General features: G+C 33.9%; 1 protein-coding gene across 1 annotated transcript in view; it reads right to left on the bottom strand.

Moving 5' to 3' along the window:
- The window catches only part of TET2 (tet methylcytosine dioxygenase 2), a 116,775-nt gene that overhangs the window by 5,023 nt on the left and 94,062 nt on the right, over window positions 1-17,690 (bottom strand). The window contains exons 6-10 of the mRNA XM_006918886.3: window positions 15,614-15,764; window positions 13,705-13,794; window positions 5,137-5,274; window positions 2,331-2,685; window positions 11-154 (exon numbers count right to left, since the gene is read on the bottom strand). Coding sequence (XP_006918948.1) covers window positions 11-154; window positions 2,331-2,685; window positions 5,137-5,274; window positions 13,705-13,794; window positions 15,614-15,764 — 878 coding nt within the window. The remainder of the gene's footprint in view (window positions 1-10; window positions 155-2,330; window positions 2,686-5,136; window positions 5,275-13,704; window positions 13,795-15,613; window positions 15,765-17,690) is intronic.

Raw genomic sequence — 17,690 nt, 5'->3', positions numbered from 1 at the left:
GGCTGCGGCTGGGGTCGCTGCAGCTGTGGTGGCTGTGGTAGCTGCTTCTGTGGCTGCGGAGGTTGCTTCTGTAGTTGTTGGGGTTGTGATTGGGGCTGGGGCTGCTGGGGCTGCTGGGCCTGCTGTAAGACTGGTCCTGAAAGTCGCAAAAGTTCTGTGGACACGATAAGAAAGAGTAGTGACAGTATGTTTATTATTTTATGAAAGCTAGTGAAGATGCTTAAATGTATGTTAAGAACCACCACAAGGATTATGCAACACTTATCAAACAAGGACAAGAGCAAAGTTAGGGTTCTGATCACCATCTGGCATAGTATTTTTATGTCTAAAGCATTAGAAATAAAAAGGGAGACCTCATAACTACTATCTGGTGAGCAAAGAAAAAGGTAATAAACATCCAAAAGCCATTTCATTGAGAGCATCATATTTTCTGGAGCTTCTGGGTTCTGACCATGACACACCCATCTCTACTTGAAGTGCCTCCTCCCTTCGCTCATCTCCCTGCTCTCCTTTGGTATAGTCATCCCTTCCTGGAGGAAGTCTTCTACGACCTCATCTTCTAGTGCTTTTGCAGTAAATATGCACTGCCAACATAAGTCAGATAAAGCAACAGTCATCATGTACTTTAATTATCCGTTCTTAGTACCCTCTTTACCCTCCTGCAAAGTAGTTCCTTGTGGGAAGGGACCACATCTTATTTTACTTTATTTCTCCATTGCCTGGCATGCAATGAAATTGGTTAAATCGTTAAAGTAGTAGAAAATTTGTTATGGAAGATCCAGCAATCCTATGAGAATAAGAATGGCATTCATTTAAACACCCAAAGCATCTTATAGAATACGTGAGCCCTATTTCTTTAGCACACTTTGGAGAAAGGAAATTCACACAGTTGTAGTTTTATTAAAACTTTAATGAAACTTTTAGCTTTGCAAGTGAAATTTTTAAAAGTCATACTACTGTTTCATGACTTCACTTACAAAAGTAATGTGAGATAAGAACATGTAGAGCTGCAGTGTGGTCATGACTAATGATTACTGCCGAAACTGGTTAGAAAGGACTGGAGGCCAAGTTCTAACCAATTATACTGCACGGCTAATGTAAGGGAGATGTCAGGGACTGGACAGGACTAACTTCTCGTAGGTGTGCCAACCAATCAACAATTATTTATTAAGCATCTTTAGCGTATTGTTCTAAATTACTTAGTTTCTTTGACCTTCAAAAATGAATCAGCAGAGAAATTTGACTTTGTGAAGCACAGATGGTTCGTTCTAAGCAAACTGGGACACTAAACTTAAAAGATATACATTTTTCTTTTGTTAAAGGCCAGCCCAATAACATCTTTAAAATTTGGATATGGACATTACATTGTTGTAGGATTTTTCACAGTGGTAACTGCAGACATAAAGCAAAGAGCTTTGGAAAGAAAATATCAGCTTAGTAAATAATGCTCTGTTGCTACTACTATAGATGTGATCTATTTTGATGGGTAAAAGCTTTATATGAACCACATGTGGATCTACCTCCTAAACCTCAGACTGAATACAGCTAAAGAAAGGTATCTTAAAGGTGACTTTTTATATGCCCTTCTGGTTCCAAGATTATGGCCAGAGGGATATCAAGGGCACCAAGAATAATTTAGAGGTTGATAAGGACTTGTTTTAAAGTGTTTTCAAATCTGATCGAGACTGCTGACATTTAGAAACAAATAAGATATGAATATTTAAAGTCATGTTTTCTTTTCAGGATTGATTTTAAAGAAACTACTCCACACAGAAGAAAAAGAAAAGTATCTTATTCTCCTGCTCTCCCCCCATTAATCCTGTTTCCAAACTTATTTCAATAAATAGTACTGTTTTATTATCTAGGCTTAAAACTTTGCAGTCATCCTTAAATTTTTCTTCACTTGCATTCCAATGTTTTGTCACCAGTGTATTAATATTCATTTTGGAAGAATTCGTTATATCTTAATTGTTACCAAAATTCAAGCTCTTATTAGCTCACTCTTGGTTTACTGTATCTGTCTGCAGACTATTAACCTCTGTACCTCTATTGTGGCCTACCTGCTATTGCTAGATTAACACTAATTTCACCATATCACTTACCTATCATAACATTTTGACATTTATTACAGAATAAAATCCGAACTGTCCCATCAAGCTGTGGATGATGGTACATCCCCAAGAGCAAAGCCTAGCCCTTGCTACTTTAGAGAAGATTCTGGTTCAGAACTAAGACCATGATGAAATGTAACCTTCTGAAATTAACAACACTCATTTTTAACATAAGTATAACATAACACATATATCCACGATGCTTCATGTTACATTTACCTGCCAATTGTTTAGCCTGGGTTGCATTTTCCATCTGTTTTGTACGAGATGAGACTGACTTTTCCTTTTCATTCTTGTTTGCGCTGTTCTCCAGAGAGGAAAGCTTTTCAGCTGCAGCTTTCTTGGCTTCTAGTTTCCTTTGTCGGCACGTCTTGACTGGCTCTGCTAACATCCTGACTTTCCGCCGAAAAGAACTCAGTACCTGAATGGCACCATTTCGCTTTTTCTCCTCCTGAGCTTCTATACTCCCAAACTCATCCACATCAGAGACTTTGTAGAGAGGCAGAACGTGGAGCTGCTCATCCTCGGGTTTTCCTCCAATTTCTCGATTGTCTTCTCTAGTGAGAGTGCACACCTGGTAGGGAAATAAGATAGTACAGCCTCAGTTTCAGTCCAAAAGAAAAGTGTGTACGTGTGCACATGTGTGCACGTGTGTGTATGTATCTTTCTTCCTCTCAGTATTTAGATTTGCGGTGGTGGTCTACTGGATCGGATCAGTGACCATAAAACCATGCCTGTCTGTTATTAATAAAGATTGTTATCCAAATGGTGTAGGGAGATAGACAAGTTCACACTGACCTTTGTGTGTGTGTGTGTGTGTGTCTATCAGGAACTGTTACCTGTGGTGACTGTGTTCTTCACATTCACTTCTAAGTCTAAGAGAAGTGGCACTACTCCTACCAAAATGAAGCAATTTCCCACTTTCACACTTCAAAAATAGATGTGATAGATGCGAAGCCTCAGAAAGAAGCTGAAAGTGTGTTCTACCAAATGACTTCCTCTGTTTTTGGTAATATCACATTTGCCTCATCTCATACTTTTGTACACAAAGATATTTTAAATCTTTCCTCATATCTGAGTCCTAACTCTCCTCCACTGTGTTTAAGAAATTTTACAAAATACTGAAGTGAAATCTAAATAATATAAAACTGGAGATTCGGTTGACATATCGAACATGTAACCCAACACTGTTCCTATCTTCCTTTTCTCTCCTCTGTCCCTTTAAATCTAACTTATTGTTTCTCTTCTATCTCATTTCCTTTCTGAGCTATCTCTACAATTAAGGGGGTACTCTAAGAAGGAAAAAAAAGCAATTTCTGTTGCTTTGACAATTTAATGGTACTTCTTTTTTTATTAGCCATAATCACATTGGTTTTGATGAAACATTATTTGTTGGTTCTAAAATACTAGCTTTTCATTTTTAGTTTTTGATTAGCGGGAAAAAAAATGTGACCACAGTTATCTAAAACCTAAGGTAATATAAAATTGGAAGATACTCTTGGAAAAAATGTGATCATGATTATGACAGACTTACCTTTATAAATAAGTTTAATACAAGATGGTATTAAAATGAGTTTTTTACTTCCTACAGATAAGTCTTCCAAATCCATCTCTGAGTACTTTTCACCTTTTCCCACACATATTTATCCCTACTCAGTTCCTATCTAGTGCTTCTTTCCATTTCACCTCATAGAAACTGTGACTTATCAGAGGCAAATTCCCCTTCATTTAAGACATCTTCCTCATCTCCTGCCCACTCTCCCTCACCTTGCTGGAGTGAAACATGGTTCTCTTCAGGGCTTACTTCAGCTCCAGCTATCATTTATTTCTTTTACTTCCTGGAATCTAGCATAGCCTCCTAATAATGAGCAGGTGCTCAATCCATGATTGGTGATGATTTTAGATATTGCAGATGTTAAGCCTTATATTTGTTCTCTTGGATCAGAAATCAGCAAAATAGGGCCTGGGGCCAATCTGCTTCACATCCTGTTTTTGTATGACCTGCAAACTAAGAATGGATTATGCATTTTTATAGGATTTTTAAATTAAAACAAATCCAAAGAATGTGCCCTATAAAAACCCTATGTACTTGCAAAGCCTTTGACAGAATATTTAATATCTTGCCTTTAACAGAAAAATTTTCTGACACCTGCTCTAGACCATTAAACCAACATCTTCTTCTCTGTTTCTCAACAAAAACTTTGAGCGCCAGCCTCCTTGAATTACTTCCAGTATTGCCGACTATGTTCCCAAAGTCTTTTCTACCCTAGAATATAACATTAGTGCTTGTCTTCTATTTTTCATCTTAAGTCTCACTGGTCATCTTCTTGAACTATAACGATATCCATGTTGATGACACGTCAGGTTGATTAATTTATAGTTTCTTCGTTTGAACTCTCATATTCTTTATTTCTACTCTGAAGCATTTCTACATAGGCACGGCCATACTCTGGACTTTGTCAGTATGGAATATTGCCCTACCCTAAGACTGTATCCATTTTCTCCCCTTATCATAGATCCAATAATAAGGCCCCATGCATTTCACCCATTGTGATATGGAGTTCTAATGGACTCTTTTGCACTTTGAACTTTCTATAGTAGTTACTGTGATAATGACAATGCGTTTTTTCATTTGTACTTCTCATTGCAAGGTGACTCGGTACCTTGGCTCGTAAATGGCTTTTCGTTTAACTGATTATAACCTATCAGATATCTGACACTGAATTCTGAAATATTTTTGTTGGCAGCTAATTGTAGCTGGCAGTGCAGAGTTGCTGGTTTAGATTAGCATCAAGAATTTCCATGATTTTCATGGGCTTGTCAACACAGTTTTCCACTAATGTGCCAACCTGTTATGAGAGTACTATTTATGCCAAATAATTATGCAACAGCAGTTCATTCATGAAAACACTGTTATGCAGTATGACACCTGCAGAGAACATATTATCCTAACCAAATGCTATTAAATTCTAGCCCTCTACTCTTCAACAGGATATGCTGCTAGCCTGTCCTCAGCCCCACTCACCAATGTGCTGCCATTCTGCATGTTGTGCAAGTCTCTATGGGCATGAGCACAGAAGTCCAAACATGCAGTGACCCCTGAGAACGGACGGCCTTCCTTCAGACCCAGGCGGCATTCTGGTGCTCTGTGTTCATATTCAATCTGAAAAATAAAAGTGTGTGACCGGGGAGTTACAGAGGCGTTTGAAATTTTTATGCATATTTGATGAAAAAAATACAAGACCTATGTACTGAATAGATCAAAACGACACAGTATTTAGGCTATTTAGAACTTTTAGAAATGCTGCTTACTTTATATCCAAAACCCCGAATGATGAAATGACACAAAGCAAATACCTTGTCATGGTAAAGTTTTTATTTTACAGTGTTATCGAAGTATAACTGACATACATTAAATAGAATATATTTTAAGTGTACTATTTGATGAATTTTGCCATATGTATATATGAAACTATTGCACAATCAAAATAAAGTACATATCCATCACTCTGAAAAGTTTCCTCCTATCCCTTTATAATTCATGCCTCCCTTTTGTTTTTAGGCAACTACTGATCTGCTTCCTGTCACTATTGATAAGTTTTCATTTTCTAGAATTTTGTAAAAAGGGATTTATTTTTAGTTAATTTTTATACATGGTATGACATTAAGAGTGAAGGTTTATTTTTTTCGGTATGGCTATTCAAATGTTCAAACATCACTGGATGAAAAGATTATCCTTTCCCCTTTGAATTGCCTTTGTTGAAAATTAATTGACTATACATATTGGATTTATTTCTGGACTCTCTGTTCTGATCTTTTGGTACATAATGGTATGTTTCTGTGCGTGTATACCAATATCAACTGTCTTGATTACTAATAAATATAGATTTTTAGTAAATTTTGAAATCAAGGAGTATGAATCTTCAAATTATGCTCTTGTTTTAAAAAACTATTTGACCATTCCAGGTCCTTTGCATTTCTATGTGTTTTAGCATCACCTTGTGAATTCCTTCAAAACGCCTGGTGATATTTCAGTAGGTCATGTATTGAATTCATTGATTAATTTGGGGACAATTAACATCTTAATAATACCATCTTTGTGACTCATGAACATGGTCTTCTACAATTACTCTTAGCAATGTTTTGTAGTTTTCGGTGTACAAGGCTTGTACATTTTTGTAAAACGTATGCCTAAGAATTTGATATTGTTGATGCTATTTTAATTGCTATTGGTTTCCATTTCAATTTTTGTTTATTGTAGAATTAGAAAGTGAATTGATTTTTGTGTTTTGCAACTCTGCTAAACCATTTATTAGTTCTAGTAGTTTTTTGGGGGGAAGGAGGTGAGAGGGGAGATTCTCTGGGATTTTCTATGTATCCAAGCATGTAGTCTGCAAATAAGCAGTTTTATTCTTCCTATTCAATCTATATTCTTTTTACTTCTTTTCTTTGCCTATTGCACTGTCTAAAATTTTCAGTAGGTGAGAGTGAAGTCCTTGTCTTGTTTCTTCTAATCTTAGGGGCAAAGTGTTCAGTTTTTCACCATTAAATATGACGTTAGCTTCGGGTTTGTTTGTTTGTTTGTTTTAATCTATGCCCTTTATCAGGCTGAGAAAGTTCCCTTTTATGGATGTTGAATTTTGTCAAATGTTTGTTTCCTATTTATTAAGATAATGGTATTTTCCCCGTTAGGTTGGTTATTATGATGAATGATAGTGATAGATTTTGAATGTTAAATGAACCAAGCATTCTTGAAATAAACTCCATTTGGTAGTGATGTATTATCCCTTTTATGTACTGTCAGATCTAATTTGCTATAATTTGTTAAGAATTTTCATATCAATATTTAGAAAGAACATTGGACTGTAGTTTTCTTTTTCTTTAATGCTTTCGTCTAGTTCTAGGATAAGAATATTCCAGCCTCATAGAATGAGTTTGGATGTGTTTACTCCTTTACTATTTTCTAGAAGAGTTTCCTATTGAATTGTTATTATTTCTTCCTTAATTAATGGGTCAAATTTGGAAGGAAAATCATCTGGGCCTGGAGTTCTGTGGAAAGTTTTAACTACAAGTTCAATTTAACAGATATAGGACTATTCATGATATATTTTTTTCCTTACTAAACTTTGATAATTTGTCTTTTTCAAGGACTTTGCACATTTCAGCTAAGTTGTTGAATTTATTGACATAGAGTTTTAATAACACGTCTTTACCATTCTTTTAATGTCTATAATAAAATCTGTCTCATCTCTAATTCTTGATATTGGCAATTTATAGCTATGTTTTTTCTAACTGAATTTACTCAAAGTACCAACTTTTGATTTCACCGATTCATTCTCTCGTTCTCTGTATTTTATTTCATTAATTTGTTTTCTTTAGTTTTTCTTTCATTTTGCCTTTTAGGGCTAAAATTGCTCTCCTTTTTAAGTTTCTTAGGGTAAAAGCAAAGATTATTGATTTGAGACATATTTTTCTAATATCAGTGTTCAATGCTATAAATGTCTCTCTAAGCAAGGCTTTATAGCTTCATCCTACAAATTTCAATATCATGTCTTAATTTTCATTCCATTTGAAATACTTCAAAATACTAATTTCCCTTGTAATTTTTTCTTTGATCCATAGGTCATTTTGAAATATGTTGCTCAGATACCTGGGGATTTTGTAGGTATCTTTCTGGTATGTACTTTTAATATAATTTAATTGGCTTTAATTTAGTGAATGCCTGCTTTAAAGTTTATAGTGTATTCTTTAACTTATCACAATCTACATTCAAGTACTGCTCAATACAGAAAATAAGAACCTTATAACAGTATCTCCCCTTATCCACAATTTTTCTTCCACTGTTTCAGTTACCCACAGTCAACCATGGTCCAAAACTATTAAATGGAAAATTCCAGAAATAAACAATTCATCAGTTTAAAATTGCACACCATTTTGAGTAGTATGATGAAATCTTGCACCAGTCTGCTCAGTCCTAGCTGGTGTGTGAATCATCCCTTTTTCCAGAATCTCCAGCTGTATGCATAACCCTACTTGCCCGTTAGTCTATTAGTAGTCATCTTGCTGTTAGATCAACTGTTGTGGTACCCAGTGCTTGTTCAAGTAACACTTATTTTACTTAATAATGTCCCAAAATACAAGAGTAGTGATGCTGGCTATTTGGATATGCCAAAGAGAAGCTGTAATGCTCCCTTTAAGTGAAAAGGAGAGTACAGGGTAATAAGATATTTTGAGAGAGAGACTACATTCACATAACTTTTATTACAGTATATTGTTATAATTGTTCTATTGTTTATTATTGTTGTTAATCTCTTACTGTGTCTAATTTATAATTAAACTTTATCATAGGTATGTATGTATAGAAAAAACATGTATATATAAAAACGTGTGTGTATATATGTATATACATACGTACATATATGTGTGTGTGTGTATATATATACATATACATATGTGTGTGTGTGTGTGTGTGTGTGTGTGTGTGTGTATGGGGTTCCATACTATCCACAGTTTCAGGCATCTTCTGGGGGTATCAGAATGGATCTTCCAGAGACAGGGTGGGGGAGGTAACTACTGTACTTCCAAACCCAAAGCCTCTTTGCTACTTCTACCTGTTATAAACCTCAAGTATACTGTTAACATATTTTTAGTTGGCAAATCATCTTTTAAAGAAAGTTTTAAAATAAGGAAAAAAAGTTTTTCCTCACATATCTACTACTCATATTTTTCATTCTTTTTGTCAATCCAGATTTCTATCTGGTATCATTTACTTTCTTACCAGAGGGCTTCTTTTAACATTTTTGATATGTTAGTCTGCTGGTGGTAAATTATTTTCGCTTTTGTCTGAAAAAAAAAAAAAAACCAACTATTTTGCCTTTACTTCTGAGTTGTTTTCACTGGTTTTCTAGGTTGACAGTTTTTTTTCTTTTAGTACTTTAAAAATATTTCTCCTCTATCTTCTTTCTTGCATTTTTCTCTGACATGAAGTCTCCTGTGTTTATTATCATTTTCCTCATTATATGTAATGTCTTTTTTTCTCCATCTGCTTTTCACATTTTTCTCTTTATCACTGACTTTAAGCAACTTGATTTTAATGTACCTTTTAAATAGTTTTCTTCATGTCTCTTTACCCCCCACCCCCCTTTACTAGGGGCTTGCTGAGCTTCTGGGATTAATGAGCTTATAGTTTTAAACAAATCTCAAAAAATTTTAGCCATTATTTTTCCTGTTTTTTTCCTCTGTATTTCATATTGGAAGATTTCTATTGCTATGAATTCCAGCTCACTAATCTGCTAATTCCATCTAGTGTATTTTTTTTCAATCCAGACATCATATATTTTTCATCCCTAGAAGTTTAATGTCTTTTTGATATCTTCTTAGCTTTATCATGTTCATACCTTCCTCTGTTGTCTGAAACAAATTATATATATAATATATATTTATATATAATTTTAATGTCCTTGTCTACATATTCTTATCACATATCATTTCTGGAACTATTTCTATTGATTATCACCCCCCCGCCCCCGCCGCCATTATGGTTCATATTTTCTTGTTTCTTTGTATGTCTGGTAATTTTTGATGGGATGCTAGATATTATTAATTTTACCTTGTTGTTTTTGGGATTTTTTTAAGTCTTTGTTCTGGGATGCTGTTAAATTACTTGGAATCATTACTTGGAATCAGTCTGATCCTTTCCAGTCATGATTTTTAAACATCTTTAGATAGGACCAGAATAGCCTAATTGACTCCTGCTACCAAGGTCATAAAATTCTGAATATGCTATTTGTCATCTTGTATGTTAGGAGGTCTTTTCCTTCTGAGTGGTATTAACAAAAACTATTCCAGGTCCTGTATGAAACCAAGGGAATGTTCTGCTTTCTCCTTTTGATAATTTGTTCCACAGCCTTGGTAAGCTCTTCATATGCATGCACTGTTCAGTACTCAGCTGAAGACTCAAGCAGAACACTCTATAGGTCTCTGGAGAGATGTATATGATGCTCTCTCCTCCTTGGTACTCTGAGTAGTGAATTCTATAAGCTTACTTCCCCAAATTCTGAACTTTGTCTCCTTAATGCAGAGATAATCATGGGGTCTGTTCCTTCTCCCTAACCTGGAGCCTAATGTGCTCTTCAGAAAACAGGTTGGGGTAATCATAGGTTCACCTTTTTTATTTTTATTTTTCTTTTCTCTGGTGTTACTGTGTTGTGTTTCTTCTTGTCCTATGTATAAAGACAACTGTTTCATATATTTTGTGTGTGTTTTTTTTTTAACGTGTAAAAGTAAATCCAGTCCCTGTTAATCCATGATGGCTAGAAGCTAAACTTACAACATGATAATGTTTTTGATGGCTTGAATATTATTTACCACTGGGTTCACATAGTATATTTGTATATTGAAACTTATAAGACTCTGGCCAAAGAAAAGTGAAGGTGCTTAATTACCACTCTGTTTCACAGCTGTGTGGTTTGTGACTGTTTAGTCTATGCTGTGGTATAGTTAGTGTCATTCTGTTCCTTGAATAAAAATGTATAGACAATCTAGTTGGTCATTAGACAGACATGCCATTTTATAAGAAATACCATGCAGGGGCTTGTGAAATGAATTACTGAAAATTCATCTCCATGTCTGGAAGACAATTCTAAATGCATGGCTTTCTAATGATATAAAGCTTCGCTGTTCAATATGGTAGCTGCTAGCCACATATGGTGATTTAAATTTAAACTAATTAAAATAAAAATAAAAATTTATTAACTCACCTGCATTAGCCACATATTAAGTAGTCAATAACCACATGTGGCTAGCAGCTTTGTACTCAACTTGTAGACAGAGAATGTTTCCATTGCCATAGAAAGTTCTCTTGGATAGCACAGGTCTTAAGTCATTTTTACATATGATGAAAGCACATGATTTTGAGATACAAACCTGCTAATTCAGACCTAAAGTTTAATGGTAAGACAACTATAGAAAACACAGAGTGAATGTAAGCTCATTGGGTAGATACGAAGAAAGAATATTTAAATTGAGAAAACATATATTCTAATTCCATGGAGTTGACAGAAGAAATGCTATAAAGACCCAATGAAGTTTAACTTTACCAATAAAATTTTGACTAAGAAATCAAGGAATAAAGCAAGGAAGCACATTTAGTTGGAAGGAGGCAGATCGAATTGTAGGCTTTGACAGCATCCTTAACCTCAAAAGGTCTTCCCATATACTGTGTGGAAAGATCACATGGCTGTTTTTTTTTTTTAAAATCTCAAAACCATATTAAGGCATATAGATAAACATTATCAATAGTACCTACCACGCAATATAAAATACACCTTATTCATTCACAGCCATTAATTGATTTTTTATATAGACACCTTATTCATTCACAGCCATTAATTGATTTTTTATATTTTTTTACATCTATTTTTTATGTATCAATATAGTATTTAAATTTTATTGTGGTAGGAGCACTTAACATGAGATCTACTCTTCTAACAAAATTTTAAGTGTACATTTATTATTGTTGGCTATAGGTATACATGTACGGCAGCTTTCTAGAGCTTATTCATTTTGTTTAACTGAAGCTTTATGCCATTGATTAGCACATCTACACATTTATCCATTTATAAATATTGAAACACATCTCAGAAGTTATGCCTAAAATAATTCTCATAGACATTCACATACATTTCTTAAAATCTAAGTTGTGACACAAAACGACTTATAAACAGACCATCATTATTAAATTTGCTTCCTTTGCTCCTATTAAAAAAAAAAAGAGTCAATGTTTAGGGAAAGTGTTAACATCCACAATGGAAACAAGAGTAGCTAAATCATTAATTAGGATTGGTCCTCTGTATCTGCTATGTAAACTAATCTAATCCCATTAGTCTTCAATGTTAAGTAAATGTTTGTCAATGTACTACTACCCTTCATGCTTCCCCTTACCCCTTTCTGCTGTGTGCTCTGCTCCATACCTTCTTATTATCTCTAGCTTTCCTCCATCTCAGTCTCCCGCTTTCCATTCAATCTTTTAACCTCTCCTACTCTATTGCTCTTACCCCTAGCACTGACTTCACTGGTTTCTCTTCCTCCACTCTCCCCTAAAATGTTATGTTCCAGAATCCTATCAGTATCATTAGCCCCTCCTCCTCTTTATAATCTCCACTCCGAAAAAATGGTATTTATGCCTATGTATTCACCTTGAACTATTTCCTGCATTTTTGATAACTCTCAAATCTACAGTGCTAGCCTGGATTGTCTCCCAATTTTCCATCTGTTATCCTAGAAGTACATCAAACCTAGCACATCCAAAGTGAAATTTGTCATCCTCTCCCCTCCCCTCAACTTTTCCTCACGGATTCTGATACTAGTTAATAGAGCAACCTGTCCAAGCCAGACATTTCGTGGATCCTCAAAATCTCTCTTTTTCCGATCCTCAAATCCGACTGGTCACTAAGTTCTATATGTTCTACCTCAAAATATTTCACAGACTTACTTCCTTTTCTCCACCACTACTGCCATCTCTTTGAAGACCTTCACATCTCTTACCCAGTGATTGTAATAGCTTATTTCTTCTATAAGTTAATCATATACTAATCTAAGTTATATTTCATCTATTTGGCTAATTGAGTGCCCTTTTTAAATTAAATCACTTCACCCTCCCCTATCCTGAACATACAGTTAACATAGCCCAATGGTAGCCTTCTTACCTACAAGATAAAGTTCAAAGATCTTTACGTGGGCTCAAGGACATTTGTGACCTTACATCTCTACTTTCAAGGAGAACCTTCATTTCTTCAGAAATGTGTGCATACCTCTCTCCCAGCTGTTATAGCATTATTCTGCAGTTGCTATTTTACATATCTTTGTCTCTTCTAAAGGAATTCCTTATATGAAAACCTGTTAGAAACCAGACACTGTCTTTAGCAAGGCTCATCTTTATGTCCACGACGGCTAAACACAGTATCTCATTTGTAACAGGTTTCCATTTAATGCTTTTGTTGTTATTACTGAAACAGGAAAGATTTTATAGTCTTTTGTCTCCTTCATGAGCATTTCTGAACAAATCAGCTGGCCTTCTAAATAGGTACAGTCTAGAATACACATTAAATAGGAAAAAAAGCCCCTCTCCTAAAAAAAAAAAGAAAAAAAATCTAGATCTAGCAAAATAATGGCATATCTGGACACGTGTGTACACTTACAAAGCAGTACTCCTACAACTTTATATGTATAAACTTTCTGTAAAAACCATTATGAGGTGGTTAGAGCCTATAGTTTGGGTCACATAATTTTAATCAATCATCAAAGTCTGTTTGCAGAAACAAAAGTATTTGTATGAGAATAAGATTAGTAGATATTGCAAGCCTTAAAAACTCATATGTACATATTTTAAAGGCCAAAGTACACTCTATGTATGGTGTAATTTTCATAGACCAGAAACAGAACACTGCTGTGGCTTCAACAATTGGAAAGAGAAAAAGTTAGAAAAATAAAGGACAATCATTGTTTCAAAAATATTTTTGGAAGTAGGTAGGTAGGTCATCAATAATGAGTAAGTTGATGGTTCCAGTCATTGTAAATAATTATTTAAACTTACTTGATTATTATATGCATCAGGTGCAAGTTTCTTGTATGTTGGTGCCATAAGAGTAGACAGGTTTTGTAAATGAGACTCCAGTTTCTCTTCCTGTATAAAATGAATAATTCTACATATTAAATTCTAAATCCATTCTCTCTGTATATGAGAGAAGCTATCAGTTAGATTCTCTCCCCTACCCCCGTATCTTGGATCCAAATAACTATATACTATCTTTCTTGTCAAATAATTAAAGCATGTTAACATGATTATTTCTAAGTGAAAGTATATGTAATATATTACCTATTTTTGTATGTGTTATTAAACATCTATTTGGCAGATAGTTGGCATTTTAAAATATAAGCCTATACTGACAGTAGGGTTAGGAAAATGAAGCCATCTGGTCTTAAAGAGGTTATATTTTTCACTCCCTCTCCAATTAGCTGTCAAAGAAGATAGGCTATTGAAAGGATTTGTTTGGTTTAATTTGTCTATTTCTAATCATTATACTTTTAAACATCTACCAAAATAGCATTTCAAAACTTGAAATGCTTCCTACATATAACAACTAAAAATTACTAGACTGGACGCTTCAAATACAGATAGAACTTTCAGAACTAGAATGTGATAAACATTAAGAACTTTGTAAAGTTCATTTGAAAGGAGGAATGTTCGGTTACTCTCTCTCCAATAAAGAACAGATTTTTCAAAGTAATATGCTTTTTAAAATTGTTGGTGATATTTAGTTGTTCCATTCATGCTTAGAAGTTCTCATTTCACATTGAGATTTCTCTAAAAATCTTAAGAGATGTAACCATCTGGCAGAGATGTACTTGTTTGCATTTTATAAAGTGAGAAGGTTTGAGTGGAGCCCTCCTGCATAACTGAGGGAGGATGTTACTAGTTATTCCCTGGATTTGGTTTACATCAAATAGTGGTGAAAAAGCTCTCCAGTGTGAAAAATAAAAGTGGCTGATGGAGTGCAAAACAGCTATTCTTCATTAGGCATATTAAATATTCATGTTTTTCTTATGAAAAGAGGATATCTAGCATATTTAAGTAATATTTAAGTAATTTTTAATATTTATTAAAATTATGATCCTATGAAAACAATTTATATCATGATTTCAAGAGTTTTTGCAGTTTATTAAATTTCCACTTATAGTCATAAATAATAAAGTTAATAAATTTTTCATTTAGAAGGACATATCACTATTGTAATATCCATAGCATACTGCATATTATAAGGTGCACAGTCACTAAAAATTTGATTATATCTAAATGCTAAATATACTGAGGTTTTGTGATTATTCAGTTAGTATACTCTAGAATGCATACTACCCCAAAGTTGTTAATTTGATACCAACCTGCAAGTTATATTTTGAGGAATATATATTCTTGAGAAAAGACAAAAAACTGACTTCAATGAGAAATCAGTGTTCATTTATTTCAATTATACTTTTATATTGAAAATCTAAATATATTTTAGTTACTTTAAACTATCAAATCTCATGATGTGAAAATGTTACCAGAGATGGTCTTTTCTGAATGTGGCAGTTATGAGTATGACTTCTATTATTCAGCTTCAAAGATGGAATTTTAAGGCTGAAGTGTTTACATTTAGATTTAATACTGAAATGACAGCTGTTTAAAACTCTGGATTTAACATAAAAGAGAAAGAATATAAAAGGCCATAAGTATGAACAGTTTATGTTGCTCAAATTTTATCTATTACTTTGGTATAATATGGTTATTATGCTAACTTAATAAATTGTTATAATGTGTCTACAGTTTAGCAAAATTTTTGTTCATCTCTGAGATGAAATTCTTTGTTAATGAGAGCTTAATGGAGTATGTCATATTGTTCATCTGTGCTCATCAATTTTCCATGAAAAATAAAGAGATTATATACATCAGGAAGTAAACAAACCTCTTTTGGGTCATCCCCAAGCAGCTTAAATTTTCTTGGTATCTTGCTTCTGGCAAACTTACATCCATTGTAGTACATGCTCCATGAACAACCAAAAGAAAAGGAGGCACCACAGGTCTCTGGGTCCAGCCCTTGACAGGCACAAGTTCTCCTGAGAAATCAAAGGACCAAGTTTATGGCTATGGATAGCATTATCTAGACTACCAATCTCATATTCTGGGTGTCTGCATGCAAAAATGAGTGCAAATTATTTTTAATAATGCTCAATCTAACTCTATATTAAGCTGTAACATAACCACATCAGAAAAGAACTATTTCAATTGACTTTAAAACACAATTTAAGCAAACTTTTTATTGTAGTATGATCCACAGAAAAGTACATAATTTTACAGCTTACAGATGCTCGCAAATGAAATACCCAAGTGAGTAATAACCAAACTAAACATATACCTGCACCCCAGAATCTCCTTAATTCTTCCTTCCAGGCATTGTCCCCGTAATAGTAACTTCTATCAGAAGAGATTAATTTTGCCTATTTTTGTTATAAATACACATACGTAGCTTTGACTATTTTATATATTTTACACTATATATAGGATACTATATACCTACTGAATATGTGTATGTATACATATATATGTGTGTATATATATATAGTTTTGCCTATTAGTATAAAAATACTATACTAAAAATACTAATATTAAATATATAGTATATATAGTATTAAAATAGGCAAAACCGTATACATACATACATACACACATATACATGCACACATATGTTTATGAGATTATATAGTATAAGCTTATTTTGTGTCTTGCTTCTTTTGTTCAGCATTATGTTTGGGATATCCATCCATATGGCTACATGTTTTGCATTTTATTTGTGTATTTATTCACTGAGTACAGTTTTCCATCATATGAACATGCCACAAATTAATCATTCTATTACTGATGGGTATTTGAATTCTTTTTTGTTTTTGGCTAAAATGTAGTACTGTGACTTTATAGCCCAAGTCAAATATAACCTAAGAGCAGTAAAGAGGCAAGCAAAGAAGCCAAAAAACAAAAAAAGGTAAACAATCTACTAAGAAAACTACATCTAGCAGGTATTTTTTCAGCTTTATTGAGGTATATTTGATAAGTGAAATTGTGATAAAGTGTACAATATGATGATATATGTATACATTGTGAAAGGATTCCTCCATTGAGTTAACAGATCCATCAACTCACATATTTACTTTTTTTTTTTTTGGTGGAAAGAACATTTAAGTTCTTTCCTAGGCAATTTCAAATATATTCTACAATGTTATCAACTTTAGTCCCCATGTTATACATTAGATCCTCAGATCTTAACTCATTTTATAACTGAAAGATTATATTTTTTATCAACCTCTACCCTCAGCCGCTTGGCAACCACTTTTCTACTCTTTGTTTCTATGAGTTCAATTTTTTTGATTCCAAATATAAGTGATACTATGCAGTATTTGCCTTTCCCTGTCTGGCTTATTTCTCTTAGCATAATGCCCTTCAGGTTCATTGTGCAAACATCAGAATTTCCTTTTTTAAGGCTGAATAATCTCTCTCTTCCTCCCTCCCCCTCCCCCTACCCCCATGCATGCCTGAATGTGTATACACAAATACCACATTTTCTTTACCCATTATCTGTTGATAGGCACTTAGGTTGCATCCACACTTTGGTTATTGTGAATAATGCTGCAATGAACATGGGAATGCAGATATATCTTTGAAATAATGATTTCATTTCCTTTGGATCTATACCCAGAAGTGGAGTGCTGGATTACATAGCTGTTCTGTTTTCAGTTTTATAAGAAATCTCCATACTGTTTTCCACAGTGGCTGTACCAGTTTGTTTTCACCAAGAATGTACAGGGTACCCTTTTCTGCACATTCTTGCCAGCATTTGTTATTTCTTGTTTTTTAATAATAGATATCCTAACAAGTGTGAAGTAATCTCATTGTGGTTTTAATTTGCGTTTCTCTGATTAGTGAATAAAAGCACTTTTTTATGTACCTATTGGCCCTTTGTATGTCTTCTATACAAAAATGTCTATTTA

This window comes from Pteropus alecto, unplaced genomic scaffold (assembly GCF_000325575.1).
Source record: "Pteropus alecto unplaced genomic scaffold, ASM32557v1 scaffold5, whole genome shotgun sequence".
Classification (NCBI taxonomy): Eukaryota; Metazoa; Chordata; class Mammalia; order Chiroptera; family Pteropodidae; genus Pteropus; species Pteropus alecto.
This window is presented reverse-complemented; position numbering and strand designations above follow the sequence as displayed.